Source organism: Rhinoraja longicauda, chromosome 13, assembly GCF_053455715.1.
Source record: "Rhinoraja longicauda isolate Sanriku21f chromosome 13, sRhiLon1.1, whole genome shotgun sequence".
Lineage (NCBI taxonomy): Eukaryota > Metazoa > Chordata > Chondrichthyes > Rajiformes > Arhynchobatidae > Rhinoraja > Rhinoraja longicauda.
Genome location: NC_135965.1, coordinates 46,148,571 through 46,163,972, shown reverse-complemented (window position 1 = coordinate 46,163,972; position 15,402 = coordinate 46,148,571). Strand labels below are relative to the sequence as shown.

At 54.1% G+C, this 15,402-nt stretch overlaps 1 protein-coding gene across 1 annotated transcript in view; it reads right to left on the bottom strand.

Annotated features, from left to right (window-relative positions):
* Nucleotides 1-15,402, bottom strand: part of LOC144599687 (solute carrier family 12 member 9-like) — a 90,447-nt gene that overhangs the window by 58,503 nt on the left and 16,542 nt on the right. The window contains 1 exon segment of the mRNA XM_078410883.1: nucleotides 15,039-15,150. Within this exon segment, the coding sequence (XP_078267009.1) occupies nucleotides 15,039-15,150 (112 nt within the window).

Here is a 15,402-nt window from a genome sequence, read left to right as displayed (position 1 = left end):
AGGGAAGAGAGTGGGGGGGAAGGGGAGAGAGTGGGGGGGGGAAGGGGAGAGAGTGGGGGGGAAGGGGGAGAGTGGGGGGAAGGGGAGAGAGTGGGGGGAAGGGGAGAGAGTGGGGGGAAGGGGAGAGAGTGGGGGGAAGGGGAGAGAGTGGGGGGAAGGGGAGAGAGTGGGGGGAAGGGGAGAGAGTGGGGGGAAGGGGAGAGAGTGGGGGGAAGGGGAGAGAGTGGGGGGAAGCGGAGAGAGTGGGGGGAAGCGGAGAGAGTGGGGGGAAGCGGAGAGAGTGGGGGGAAGCGGAGAGAGTGGGGGGAAGCGGAGAGAGTGGGGGGGAAGGGGAGAGAGTGGGGGGGAAGGGGAGAGAGTGGGGGGAAGCGGAGAGAGTGGGGGGGAAGGGGAGAGAGTGGGGGGGAAGGGGAGATAGTCGGGGGGAGGGGGGAGAGTGGGGGGAAAGGGAGAGAGTGGGGGGGAAGGGGAGAGAGTGGGGGGGAAGGGGAGAGAGTGGGGGGGAAGGAAGAGAGTGGGGGGGGGAAGGGGAGAGAGTGGGGGGGAAGGGGAGAGAGTGGGGGGGAAGGGGAGAGAGTGGGGGGGAAGGGGAGAGAGTGGGGGGGAAGGGGAGAGAGTGGGGGGGAAGGGGAGAGAGTGGGGGGGAAGGGGAGAGAGTGGGGGGGAAGGGGAGAGAGTGGGGGGGAAGGGGGGAGAGTGGGGGGGGAAGGGGAGAGAGTGGGGGGAAGGGGAGAGAGTGGGGGGAAGGGGAGAGAGTGGGGGGAAGGGGAGAGAGTGGGGGGAAGGGGAGAGAGTGGGGGGAAGGGGAGAGAGTGGGGGGAAGCGGAGAGAGTGGGGGGAAGCGGAGAGAGTGGGGGGAAGCGGAGAGAGTGGGGGGAAGCGGAGAGAGTGGGGGGGAAGGGGAGAGAGTGGGGGGAAGGGGAGAGAGTGGGGAGGAAGGGGAGAGAGTGGGGGGAAGGGGAGAGAGTGGGGGGGAAGGGGAGAGAGTGGGGGGGAAGGGGAGAGAGTGGGGGGAAGGGGAGCGAGTGGGGGGAAGGGGAGCGAGTGGGGGGGAAGGGGAGCGAGTGGGGGGGAAGGGGAGCGAGTGGGGGGGAAGGGGAGAGAATGGGGGGAAGGGGAGAGAGTGGGGGGGAAGGGGAGAGAGTGGGGGGGAAGGGGAGCGAGTGGGGGGGAAGGGGAGCGAGTGGGGGGGAAGGGGAGAGAGTGGGGGGAAGGGGAGAGAGTGGGGGGAAGGGGAGAGAGTGGGGAGAAGGGGAGAGAGTGGGGAGAAGGGGAGCGAGTGGGAGGAAGGGGAGAGAGTGGGGGGGGAAGGGGAGAGAGTGGGGAGGAAGGGGAGAGAGTGGGGAGGAAGGGGAGAGAGTGGGGAGGAAGGGGAGAGAGTGGGGGGAAGGGGAGAGAGTGGGGGGGAAGGGGAGAGAGTGGGGGGGAAGGGGAGAGAGTGGGGGGGAAGGGGAGAGAGTGGGGGGAAGGGGAGCGAGTGGGGGGGAAGGGGAGAGAGTGGGGGGGAAGGGGAGAGAGTGGGGGGGAAGGGGAGAGAGTGGGGGGGAAGGGGAGAGAGTGGGGGGGAAGGGGAGAGAGTGGGGGGGAAGGGGAGCGAGTGGGGGGGAAGGGGAGCGAGTGGGGGGAAGGGGAGAGAGTGGGGGGGAAGGGGAGAGAGTGGGGGGAAGGGGAGAGAGTGGGGGGAAGGGGAGAGAGTGGGGGGAAGGGGAGAGAGTGGGGGGGAAGGGGAGCGAGTGGGGGGGAAGGGGAGCGAGTGGGGGGGAAGGGGAGAGAGTGGGGGGGAAGGGGAGAGAGTGGGGGGGAAGGGGAGCGAGTGGGGGGAAGCGGAGAGAGTGGGGGGAAGGGGAGAGAGTGGGGGAAGGGGAGAGAGTGGGGGGAAGGGGAGAGAGTGGGGGAAGGGGAGAGAGTGGGGGGAAGGGGAGAGAGTGGGGGGGAAGGGGAGAGAGTGGGGGGGAAGGGGAGGGAGTGGGGGGGAAGGGGAGGGAGTGGGGGGGAAGGGGAGAGAGTGGGGGGAAGCGGAGAGAGTGGGGGGAAGCGGAGAGAGTGGGGGGAAGCGGAGAGAGTGGGGGGGAAGGGGAGAGAGTGGGGGGGAAGGGGAGAGAGTGGGGGGGAAGGGGAGATAGTCGGGGGGAGGGGGGAGAGTGGGGGGAAAGGGAGAGAGTGGGGGGGAAGGGGAGAGAGTGGGGGGGGAAGGGGAGAGAGTGGGGGGGGAAGGGAAGAGAGTGGGGGGGAAGGGGAGAGAGTGGGGGGGAAGGGGAGAGAGTGGGGGGGAAGGGGAGAGAGTGGGGGGGAAGGGGGGAGAGTGGGGGGGGAAGGGGAGAGAGTGGGGGGAAGGGGAGAGAGTTGGGGGAAGGGGAGAGAATGGGGGGAAGGGGAGAGAGTGGGGGGAAGGGGAGAGAGTGGGGGGAAGGGGAGAGAGTGGGGGGAAGGGGAGAGAGTGGGGGGAAGGGGAGAGAGTGGGGGGGAAGGGGAGAGAGTGGGGGGAAGGGAGAGAGTGGGGGGAAGGGGAGAGAGTGGGGGAAGGGGAGAGAGTGGGGGGAAGGGGAGAGAGTGGGGGGGAAGGGGAGAGAGTGGGGGGAGGGGAGAGTGGGGGAAGGGGAGAGAGTGGGGGGAAGGGGAGAGAGTGGGGGGGAAGGGGAGAGAGTGGGGGGAAGGGGAGAGAGTGGGGAGGAAGGGGAGCGAGTGGGGGGGAAGGGGAGCGAGTGGGGGGGAAGGGGAGAGAGTGGGGGGGAAGGGGAGAGAGTGGGGGGGAAGGGGAGCGAGTGGGGGGGAAGGGGAGCGAGTGGGGGGGAAGGGGAGCGAGTGGGGGGAAGGGGAGCGAGTGGGGGGAAGGGGAGCGAGTGGGGGAAGGGGGAAGGGGAGAGAGTGGGGGGATTGGGAGAGAGTGGGGGGGAAGGGGAGAGAGTGGGGGGGAAGGGGAGAGAGTGGGGGGGGAAGGGGAGAGAGTGGGGGGGAAGGGGAGAGAGTGGGGGGGGAAGGGGAGAGTGTGGGGGGGAAGGGGAGAGAGTGGGGGGAAGGGGAGAGAGTGGGGGGAAGCGGAGAGAGTGGGGGGAAGCGGAGAGAGTGGGGGGAAGCGGAGAGAGTGGGGGGAAGCGGAGAGAGTGGGGGGAAGCGGAGAGAGTGGGGGGGAAGGGGAGATAGTCGGGGGGAGGGGAGAGAGTGGGGGGGGAAAGGGAGAGAGTGGGGGGGAAGGGGAGAGAGTGGGGGGGAAGGGGAGAGAGTGGGGGGGGAAGGGAAGAGAGTGGGGGGGGGAAGGGGAGAGAGTGGGGGGGAAGGGGGAGAGTGGGGGGAAGGGGAGAGAGTGGGGGGGAAGGGGAGAGAGTGGGGGGGAAGGGGAGAGAGTGGGGGGGGGAAGGGAAGAGAGTGGGGGGGAAGGGGAGAGAGTGGGGGGGAAGGGGAGAGAGTGGGGGGAAGGGGAGAGAGTGCGGGGGGAAGGGGAGAGAGTGGGGGGGAAGGGAAGAGAGTGGCGGGGAAGGGAAGAGAGTGGGGGGGAGGGGAGAGAGTGGGGGGGAGGGGAGAGAGTGGGGGGGAAGGGGAGCGAGTGGGGGGGAAGGGGAGAGAGTGGGGGGAAGGGGAGAGAGTGGGGGGAAGGGGAGAGAGTGGGGGGAAGGGGAGAGAGTGGGGGGGAAGGGGAGCGAGTGGGGGGAAGGGGAGAGAGTGGGGGGGAAGGGGAGCGAGTGGGGGGGAAGCGGAGCGAGTGGGGGGAAGGGGAGAGAGTGGGGGGGAAGGGGAGAGAGTGGGGGGGAAGCGGAGCGAGTGGGGGGGAAGGGGAGAGAGTGGGGGAAGGGGAGAGAGTGGGGGGAAGGGGAGAGAGTGGGGGGATGGGGAGAGAGTGGGGGGAAGGGGAGGGAGTGGGGGGAAGGGGAGAGAGTGGGGGGAAGGGGAGAGAGTGGGGGGGAAGGGGAGAGAGTGGGGGGAAGGGGAGAGAGTGGGGGGAAGGGGAGAGAGTGGGGGAAGGGGAGAGAGTGGGGGGAGGGGAGAGAGTGGGGGGAAGGGGAGAGAGTGGGGGGGAAGGGGAGAGAGTGGGGGGGAAGGGGAGAGAGTGGGGGGGAAGGGGAGAGAGTGGGGGGGGAAGGGGAGAGAGTGGGGGGAAGGGAAGAGAGTGGGGGGGGAAGGGAAGAGAGTGGGGGGGGAGGGGAGAGAGTGGGGGGGGGGATTGGAGAGAGTGGGGGAAGGGGAGAGAGTGGGGGGGAAGGGGAGAGAGTGGGGGGGAAGGGGAGAGAGTGGGGGGGGAAGGGAAGAGAGTGGGGGGGGAAGGGGAGAGAGTGGGGGGGAAGGGGAGAGAGTGGGGGGGGGAAGGGGAGAGGTGGGGGGGGAAGGGGAGAGAGTGGGGGGGGAAGGGGAGAGAGTGGGGGGGAAGGGGAGAGAGTGGGGGGGGAAGGGGAGAGAGTGGGGGGGAAGGGGAGAGAGTGGGGGGAGGGGAGAGAGTGGGGGGGGAAGGGGAGAGAGTGGGGGGGGGGGAGAGAGTGGGGGGGGAGGGGAGAGTGGGGGGGAAGGGGAGCGAGTGGGGGGGGAAGGGGAGAGAGTGGGGGGGAAGGGGAGCGAGTGGGGGGGAAGGGGAGCGAGTGGGGGGGAAGGGGAGAGAGTGGGGGGAAGGGGAGAGAGTGGGAGGGAAGGGGAGCGAGTGGGAGGGAAGGGGAGCGAGTGGGGGGAAGGGGAGGGAGTGGGGGGGAAGGGCAGAGAGTGGGGGGAAGGGGAGAGAGTGGGGGGGGGAAGGGGAGAGAGTGGGGGGGGAAGGGGAGAGAGTGGGGGGGAAGGGGAGAGAGTGGGGGGGGGAGGGGAGAGAGTGGGGGGGGGAAGGGGAGAGAGTGGGGGGGGGAAGGGGAGAGAGTGGGGGGGGAAGGGGAGAGAGTGGGGGGGGGAAGGGGAGAGAGTGGGGGGGAAGGGGAGAGAGTGGGGGGGAAGGGGAGAGAGTGGGGGGGAAGGGGAGAGAGTGGGAGGGAAGGGGAGCGAGTGGGGGGGAAGGGGAGCGAGTGGGGGGAAGGGGAGCGAGTGGGGGAAGGGGAGCGAGTGGGGGGGAAGGGGAGAGAGTGGGGGGAAGGGGAGAGAGTGGGGGGGGAAGGGGAGAGAGTGGGGGGGAAGGGGAGAGAGTGGGGGGGAAGGGGAGAGAGTGGGGGGGAAGGGGGAGAGAGTGGGGGGGAAGGGGAGAGAGTGGGGGGGGGGAGGGGAGAGAGTGGGGGGGGGGAGGGGAGAGAGTGGGGGGGGAAGGGGAGAGAGTGGGGGGGAAGGGGAGAGAGTGGGGGGGAAGGGGAGAGAGTGGGGGGGGAAGGGGCGAGAGTGGGGGGGAAGGGGCGAGAGTGGGGGGGAAGGGGCGAGAGTGGGGGGGAAGGGGAGAGAGTGGGGGGGGAAGGAGGGAGGGAGGGAGGGAGGGAGGGAGGGAGGGAGGGAGGGAGGGAGGGAGGGAGGGAGGGAGGGAGGGAGGGAGGGAGGGAGGGAGGGAGGGAGGGAGGGAGGGAGGGAGGGAGGGAGGGAGGGAGGGAGGGAGGGAGGGAGGGAGGGAGGGAGGGAGGGAGGGAGGGAGGGAGGGAGGGAGGGAGGGAGGGAGGGAGGGAGGGAGGGAGGAAGGGAGGGAGGAAGGGAGGGAGGGAGCAGCACCCGCAAGTGGTGACGCTCCTTCACCGGACCCTCTGACACCCTAACCGTTCCAGCGCTCCAGCTCTCGCCCACTGCTCCCTCTACCCCGATTCTCTTCCCCCCCCCTTCTCTCTCCCCAGGTTGAGCGACGTCAGCAGTGGCGAGGAGGGAAGTTTCGAGGGGGCGCTGCGATCTCTCGCTTTGTCCCTGCTCTGGGTCGGTGGCAATCCGCTCTCCGGCGAACCTTCGCCGGCAGCTTCTGCCTCCAGTCCCCGCTGTCTAAGAGCTTGCTGCGGGCCAGATAAAATCTCGTGGGGGGCCAGATGTGGCCTGCGGGCCATAGTTTGGAGATCCCTGTGTTAGAGTGAGCTCACACTGCTAGACTCACCCTAAAGAGCAGAATACAAAAGAAAGGAGCATCAAGATAAAAAGGAGTCCCTTAGAACTGGTGGAGTAGGCTAAGCAATAGACAATTGGTGCAGGAGGAGGCCATTCGGCTCTTCGAGCCAGCACCACCATTCAATGTGATCATGGCTGATCATTCACAATCAGTACCCTATTCCTGCCTTCTCCCCATATCCCTTGACTCCACTATCTTTGAGCTTTATCTAGCACCCTCCCAGAGAATTAGCCTCCACTGCCTTCTGAGGCAGAGAATTCCACAGATTCACAACTCTCTGACTTAAAAAGTTTTTCCTCATCTCCGTTCTAAATGGCCTACCTCTTATTCTTAAACTGTGGCCCCTGGTTCTGCACTCCCCCAACATTGAAAAGTTCGGGAGCAGAGCAAGGACGCCCGTTGGCTGAGCAGAAAAATAAGTGCTAATTACAGTTGAACAGGCAGTTTAAAAAGAGCGCCAAGAGGAAGCTAGTAGTCAATTTGAAAAGTCCGGGAGCAGAGCAAGGACGCCCGTTGGCTGAGAAGAAAAGTAAGTGCTAGTTTAAGTGAGAAGTCAGGTAAATTGGACAATCAGGCAATTTAATTGGTGATATAAGCAATACTTGCAAAAGGGTGCAGCCCTGTTCGGGTGCAGCCCAGTGAGAAAAGTGCGAGTCTTTGGCTGCGAGCCTTCGGCGAGGAGGCTGAGGTGAGGAGGATACAATTGTTTTAAGCCAGAGCTGGTTATAGGCACAAGGTGATGGCGGAAAAGTTGGTGCAGTGTGTTTCCTGCAGGATGTGGGAAGACAGGGACGTCGCTGGAGCTTCTGGGAGCTACACCTGCAAGAACTGTGTCCAGGTGCAGCTCCTGAAGGGACGTGTGGTGGAGTTGGAGAGGCAGTTGGATGACCTCAGGGCCATCCGGGAATGCGAGAGTTTCCTCGACAGGACCTATTGTGAGGCTGTCACGCCAAGGGTCCAGGTCGAGCGAAGGTGGGAGACTGTTTCAGGGGGGAGTGGACGTGGACTACAGGAGACCCCAGTAGGTATACCCTCTTGGGAACTGTCGGGGCAGAAGACGTTTCCAGTCCGAGTGGCGGACCTGTTGGCAAGGATACTCGACAGGGGAGACCGAAGTCTGGAAGAGCCGTAGTGGTCGGTGACTCCATAGTCCGAGGGACGGACAGAAGATTCTGTGGCAGCAGGAGGGACTTGAGGATGGTCTGTTGCCTCCCTGGTGCCAGGGTTCAACACATCACAGACCGGCTTCAGAAAATCCTAGTGAGGGAAGGCGATCAACCTGAAGTCGTTGTGCACGTGGGCACGAATGACGTCGGGCGGAAGAGGAAGGAGGTGCTACAGCGGGAGTTTAGAGAGTTGGGAAAAACACTGAGAAGTAGGACGTCGAAGGTGGTTATCTCTGGACTGCTACCGGTACCTCATGCTGGTGAGGCCAGGAACAGAGAGATAGAGGGTATGAATTTATGGCTGAGGGACTGGTGCAGAGAGCAGGGATTTAGATTTCTGGACCACTGGGATCTCTTCTGGGCTAGGGGTGACTTGTACAAAAGGGACGGGTAGCATCTTAACAGCAGGGGGACAAACATTCTGGCAGGCAGGTTTGCTAGTGTGACACCTGTGGCTTTAAACTAAGTAGTGGGGGGGAGGGGTTAACAAATTGTGAATATGAAGATGAGGTAAAAGGGAATACAGGAGATATTGCAAAAGACTCTCGGAAGAATGGGAACAGAAGTTCTAGAGGGGAAAAGAAATTAAGGGCAGGGCCAATTGTGAACGATGTGAGAGGGGAGGTAAATACAGAAGTTAAAGTGTTGTACTTAAATGCGCGTAGTATAAAAAATAAAGTGGATGAGCTTGAGGCTCAGTTAGTCATGGGCAAGTATGATGTTGTAGGGATCACTGAGACATGGCTACAAGAGGACCAGGGCTGGGAACTGAATATTCAGGGGTACACAACGTATAGAAAAGACAGACAGGTGGGCAGAGGGGGTGGGGTTGCTCTGATGGTAAGGAATGATATTCATTCCCTTGCAAGGGGTGACATAGAATCAGGAGATGTTGAACCAGTATGGATAGAAATGAGAAATTGTAAGGGTAAAAAGACCCTAATGGGAGTTATCTATAGGCCCCCAAACAGTAGCCTCGACATAGGGTGCAAGTTGAATCAGGAGATAAAATTGGCGTGTCAAAAATGTAATGCTACGGTGGTTATGGGAGATTTCAACATGCAGGTAGACTGGGAAAATCAGGTTGGAAATGGACCCCAGGAAAGAGAGTTTGTAGAGTGCCTTCGAGATGGATTCTTAGAACAGCTTGTACTGGAGCCTACCAGGGAGAAGGCAATTCTGGATTTAGTGTTGTGTAATGATCCTGATCTGATAAGGGGACTAGAGGTAAAAGAGCCATTAGGAGGCAGTGATCACAACATGATAAGTTTTACTCTGCAAATGGAAAGGCAGAAGGGAAAATCGGAAGTGTCGGTATTACAGTATAGCAAAGGGGATTACAGAGGCATGAGGCAGGAGCTGGCCAATATTGACTGGAAGGAGGCCCTAGCAGGGAAGACGGTAGAACAGCAATGGCAGGTATTCCTGGGAATAATGCAGAGGTTGCAGGATCAATTTATTCCAAAGAGGTGGAAAGACTCTAAGGGGAGTAAGAGACACCTGTGGCTGACAAGGGAAGTCAGGGACAGCATAAAAATTAAGGAGAGGAAGTATAACATAGCAAAGAAGAGTGGGAAGACAGAGGATTGGGACTCTTTTAAAGAGCAACAAAAGTTAACTAAAAAGGCAATACGGGGAGAAAAGATGAGGTACGAGGGTAAACTAGCCAATAATATAAAGGAGGATAGCAAAAGTTTTTTTAGGTACGTGAAGAGGAAAAAAATAGTCAAGGCAAATGTGGGTCCCTTGAAGACAGAAGCAGGGGAATTTATTATGGGGAACAAAGAAATGGCAGACGAGTTAAACCGTTACTTTGGATCTGTCTTCACTGAGGAAGATACACACAATCTCCCAAATGTTCTAGGGGCCGGAGAACCTAGGGTGATGGAGGAACTGAAGGAAATCCACATTAGGCAGGAAATGGTTTTGGGTAGACTGATGGGACTGAAGGCTGATAAATCCCCAGGGCCTGATGGTCTGCATCCCAGGGTACTTAAGGAGGTGGCTCTAGAAAACGTGGACACATTGGTGATCATTTTCCAATGTTCTATAGATTCACTCTGTATCCTCACAGCATCCTCCTCACAGTCCACACTGCCACCCAGCTTTGTGTCATCCGCAAATGTTACTTTTAATCCCTTCATCCAAGTCATTAATGTATATTGTAAATAGCTACGGTCCTAGCACCGAGCCTTGCGGTACCCCACTAGTCACTGCCTGCCATTCTGAAAGGGACCCGTTAATCCCACTCTTTGTTTCCTATCTGCCAACCAATTTTCTATCCATGTCAGCACCCTACCCCCAATACCATGTGCTCTAATCCTGCCCACTAATCTCCTATGTGGGACCTTATCAAAGGCTTTTTGAAAGTCCAGGTACACTACATCCACTGGCTCTCCCTTGTCTATTTTCCTAGTTACATCCTCAAAAAATTCCAGAAGATTAGTCAAGCATGATTTCCCCTTCGTATGCTGACTCAGAACGATCCTGGTTCTGCTATCCAAAAGTTCCACAATTTCTTCTTTTATAATTGACTCCAGCATCTTCCTCACCACTGATGTCAGGCTAACTGGTCTATAATTTCCCGTTTTCTCTCTCTCTCCTTTCTTAAAAAGTGGGATAACATTAGCTACTTCCAATCCACAGGAACTGATCCTGAATCTATAGAACATTGGAAAATGATCACCAATGTGTCCACGTTTTCTAGAGCCACTTACAGAACATTTTACGGATGTTAATATAATTTTATTAAAAGGTATAACATTCCATTATCTTTAGTTAAAACCTACTATCTAATCAATAATGGAAAGCAAATTAGAAGGCAGGTGTTGGAATCTGACACAAAAGCAGAAATGCTGGAAGAACATACCCAGTCAAGCAGCATCTGTAGAAAGGAAACCAGTTAACATCTCAGGTCAATGACCCCCCCAAACATCGCTCGGCCCACAGATGTTTTTTTGAATAACCGAGTTCTTCCTCGATTTCCATTTTTGCATCTAATTCAGTAAGCGGAGCAATAATTGATTTATTGCTGTGAATTTATCACCGAACAAGTGAAGGTGACCTACATAAGCGCATTAGACTAGATAAAAACATAAAATACATTCATCAATTCGAGAATGCTGCACTTCTACAGCAGAATGTAATTGCACTGAAAGGTGGTGTATAAAAGCCCAGGAGGTTAAATGCTTTCTTTTAAGAGAGCATAACGACCTGACTGCATTGTGCGAGAATGACTAATGCCTGGTCAGAGTACCATTTCTTCACTAATGGGCACAAGCTTGGCTAAAATGACATGATATTTGTCACATATTTTAAATGAATTCACCTTAAAGAATGCTTTTCAATTCAGTTTCATTAAAAGACTAATGTATTAAGTCATTTAACGCAAAATCATATATTACATCTATTAATTTGCTCACTAGGATTGATGCAACCGTGAAAGATGCATGATTTGGCTCCAACTGGCTCTGCTACTTGCTGCCGCACTGTGCAAAACTGACCAGAAAATGCTGCTCCTCACCTCCAAGAACAATTTGCAATCAGTGATTCTTCCATCATACGTTACAGATTAAACTTCACAATAATCAAAAAGTAGTCTTGAACAATAAGAGGAGAGAAATTGGAAGAGGGCACATCAATTTGGGTGATGGGGCAGGAAGGGGGACACCAACATGGAGCAGACTGTCTTCACCCATCCCAATGATTTGTCAACCCGCATCACGTTGGCGACAGGTGATCTGGAAAGTGCTGGGTTGGGAGGAAATGAGATGGTGTGAAAGGACAGTATGTTATCACGCCCAGCCTCTGCAAAATGAATCTGTTGGCTCCTCCCAACTCCTTCAATGTAGAAAAGACCACAACTATTGAGCATTTCAATAAGATTTTACAAATAATTTCTTCCAAAATTGAGTCCCAACTTTCAGAAGCAAAAAGAAATCACTAAGTTTTCAGAATTAGAGAAACAATGGACCAAATCTAGTTCATGTGCCAAGTGACAAATCTGTTACTTGCACGATCTTAGAAATATTACGGTGTTGTTGTTTACAGGCCTGTTATACTGCTACAAGTAAACATTTCATGGCTCTGTGGTGGGTACATTTGACAATTAAACACTTGCCTTGGCATGGGACTCAACATGGAGTCCATTAGAAACCCTTGGGTCTGATATTCCCCGCATCATTATGTGGGGTCAAAGATTTCATTCAATTTCATAGCAATTCTCAGAGTAAGATTAGCATAAAGTTACTTATTTTTAAGTTTAATTAATTGTGGCATTTTAATTTATTTTATTTTAAAGATGTTTGTACGACAACTGTGGGTGCGAGGGGATTATAGAGGAGGGGGCTCGACAGCTCACCACTCGTGGCCCCCGCTTCAAGGTCTCACTGCACCTTGGTGCAGGGAGCGGAATTAGTCACATCTGACAGCACGTACATGCCCAGCACACAGGAAGCACATGTACAGCACACAGGAAGCACATGTACGTGCCCAGCATACAGGAAGCACATGTACGTGCCCAGCACACAGGAAGCACATGTACGTGCCCAGCACACAGGAAGTACATGTACGTGCCCAGCACACTGGAAGCACATGTACGTGCCCAGCACACAGGAAGCACATGTACATGTGCAGTGTAGGTTCACAAGGTTAATTCCCGGAATGGCGAGACTGTCGTATGTTGAAAGACTGGAGCGACTAGGCTTGTATACACTGGAATTTAGAAGGATGAGAGGGAATCTTATTGAAACATCTCAGTCCTAAACAGCCTACCCATTATTCTTAATCTGTGACCCCTGGTTCTAGACTCCCCAACATCGCAAACATTTTCCTGCATATTGCCTGTCCAATCCTTTAAGAATTTTATATGTTTCTATAAGATCCCCTCTCATCCTTCTAAATTCCAGTGAATACAAGCCCAGTCGCTCCATTGTTTCATCATATCTCAGTCCCGCCATCCCGGGAATTAACCTGGTGAACCTATGCTGCACTCCGTCAATAGCAATAATGTCCTTCCTCAAATTAGGAGACCAAAATCGCACACAATACTCCAGGTGCGGTCTCACAAAGGCCCTGTACAACTGCAGTAGGACCTCCTTGCTCCTAAACTCAAATCCTCTTGCCACGAAGGCTAACATGCCATTGGCTTTCTTCACTGCCTGCTGCACCTGCATGCTTACTTTCAGTGAGTGATGTACAAGCACACCCAGATCTCGTTGCACCTCCCCTTTTCTTCATCTAACACCATTCAGATAATAATCTGCCTTCTTGTTCTTGCCACCAAAGTGAATAACCTCACATTTATCCACATTATACTGCATCTGCCAACCTAACCTATTCAAGTCACCCTGCAGCCACATAGCATCCTCATCGCACTGCTACCCAGCTTTGTGTCATCCGCAACCTTCGAGGTCACATTTCATTCCCTCATCTAAATCGTTAATATATATTGTAAATAACTGGAGTCCCAGCACCAAGCCTTGTGGCACCCCACTAGTCACTTCCTGCCTTGCTGAAAAGGACCCGTTAATTCCTACTCTTTGTTTCCTGTCTGCCAACCTGTTCTCTATCCATGTCAATACCCTACCCCCAATACCGCGTGCTCTGATTATGCACACTAATCTCTTGTGTGGGACTTTGTCAAAGGCTTTTTAAAAGTCCAGATATACCACATCCACTGGCTCTCCCTTATCCATTCTACTTGTTACATCCTCAAATATTCCAGAAGATTCATCAAGCATGATTTCCCCTTCATAAATCCAGAGCTGCCAACCTTGTCAAACCATAAAAAAGTAACACAGATGGCAAAAAAAAGGAATTTTGCAATTTAACAAAACTTACAAGCACGTGCAATACAGGATGCATTTTTAATACAAGAAATTGTTATGTCTACATGAAATAGTCTACAATGGTTCAATCCAACAAAGTACATGTATCTAGTGTTTTATTTTCGGTCCTCAAACTAAGTCAAGAGGTTCTAATGTATGTTTATCCACTCATATTCAGTCCTTGCTGGAGAGCTTTTTGTTATAAGCAGTGATTGCCTGTTTGCACTTCTCCAGAAGCCTTTCATTGAACTTCACTTGATGCCAACTGTTTTTTTTAGCACAGCTGCACACTTTGCGTGTGAGGAAATCTGATGTGTTTGTGTGCGAAAACCTGGGCGAAATTCAGTGGAGCTTTTCCTTATTAAAACTGGCAATTTTAAAACAATGCCTTTGGTCAACAGAGTGATAATATTAATTTTCAGCGATGCAGTTGTGTTTATTTTGTTTCTTGGTGGTTAATGAAGTCACGCAGCCTTAAAATGACAACGATTGGAGAACTAGTCCGTCTAAAGTACACTCCCGCTAAATAAGAAAAAAGGTTTGATGAAAGGATTGAGCTAGACTGTTTCAGCAGTCACACAACCTGGAGTCAGTGCAGCCTTTAGTGCAGGATGCACGGTTGCCTCAAGACATTCCAGTGAGTGGTCATCAAAAGTGACTCCGGCCTGGCGAAACGGGGAATCTATCCGGGCCTGACCTGCAAAGCAGTTGGTCCCAGGCAGGAGAGTGGCTACAAAGGCTCACCCACCCCTCTTCTCTCCCCTCCTACGTCTGCACGTTGCTGGCGAACTGTGCTCTCTGGAAGTCTGCGGCCAGACGCCGCATTTCAGCCCCGTCTGCAGCCATGGCGAGCCGCCCTTCAATCTGCTGCTGATGGAGGCGGCAGCTCGCGCTGCGGGCTGCGGCGGCCCAGGGACGGGGACTCGCGCTCCAGGCTGCAGCAGCCCAGGGACGGGGACTTGCGCTGCGGGCTGCGGCGGCCAAGGGACGGGGACCCGCGCTCCGGCCGCCCGTCCTCTCCCGGACTCTGCAAACCACACGTCAACACTCTGCACTGGTGGCTACGGGCAGGCAGTGCACACATGCAGGTGAAGTATACATGCAGGAATAATAATAATAATAATTTATTTGTCATATGTAGGTTGGCACTGGGTCAACGGTACAATGAAATGTATTTGACAAGACAACGGGTCACCTCAGCAGTAATATTCCAACTGATCCAGAGTCGAGAATACATTGGAAAATGATCGCCAATGCATCCACGATTTCTAGGGCCACCTCCTTGTGTACTCTGGGATGCAGACCATCAGGCCCTGGGGATTTATCTGCCTTTAGTCCCAACAGTTTACCCAACACCATTTCCTGACTAATGTGGATTCCGTTCAGTTCCTCCCTCCCACGAGATCCTTGCACTTTGTCTCCTGAACTGCTTATTAATAAAATAAATTATTGTAGCAGGCAGTTAATAAAAATAACTTTGTCTGAAGAGTAAAATTTCAATGAAAACCATTTAGTGGTTACAAAACAGCATTACTCCGTGATCAGAGCACAGAATCCATCCTTGACCTGTGCTCCGCAGGTTAATTACAGCTCATTGATTAATACTATTTGCATTCCAGTTCCTCATCACAATAGCATCACCGCTTACACAAAGTGTTTAATGAACATGTTACGTTGTGTGGAACACGATTATACCAATTGGCAATTTTAATACATATGCTTGATTCATGACACATTTCCTTACTCTTTTGTTGAGAAATATTTTTGTTTCTAAATTTAATGTGAGATTGTTGCTGAGGAATAATTTCAACTAAACTCTAAGGGAATTAACACAATGAAAATGAAATGGTAATTCACATGCCCGTCGTTAATTTATATATCAGTGAAAGCAAGCTCAGTTTCTTCAAGAAATGCATTGGAAAGTGCAATTAATGCAACTTCTAAATGCAGAGAAGCAGAACTGAAATGAGCACATGATCAACAAGTTCCCTTTGTAATCATGCAAAAAGCAGAACTGACTACATGGCGTTGTCCTATTGCTAAGATGAAACACAAGGAAGGTAGACTCACCTGTCACATGTGCAGCTGATCATGAAAGATAAAATATTGTAAATGATGTATGTAAAAATTATAGCTGTTATCGTGCCTCTGGGAATGGAATAGCTGGGGTTCTTTAGATCACCTGGTAACGATAGCAAGGCAAGGATTTGTGATTTTAGTTAACTTTTTGCAACCTAAACTTCATTGAATCTTGCAAGATGCATCAACAAAATGATTTTTACAACCAATATAATTTGAACTAAACTGTATTAAACAATATAATTTATTAACAGACGTGCTAATTTGTTGATTACAGTGTTAATACCAATAAACACACACTGATCCTTAGTCTATCATGTTATAAATCTCACTGATATCACCATGCATGCACTTT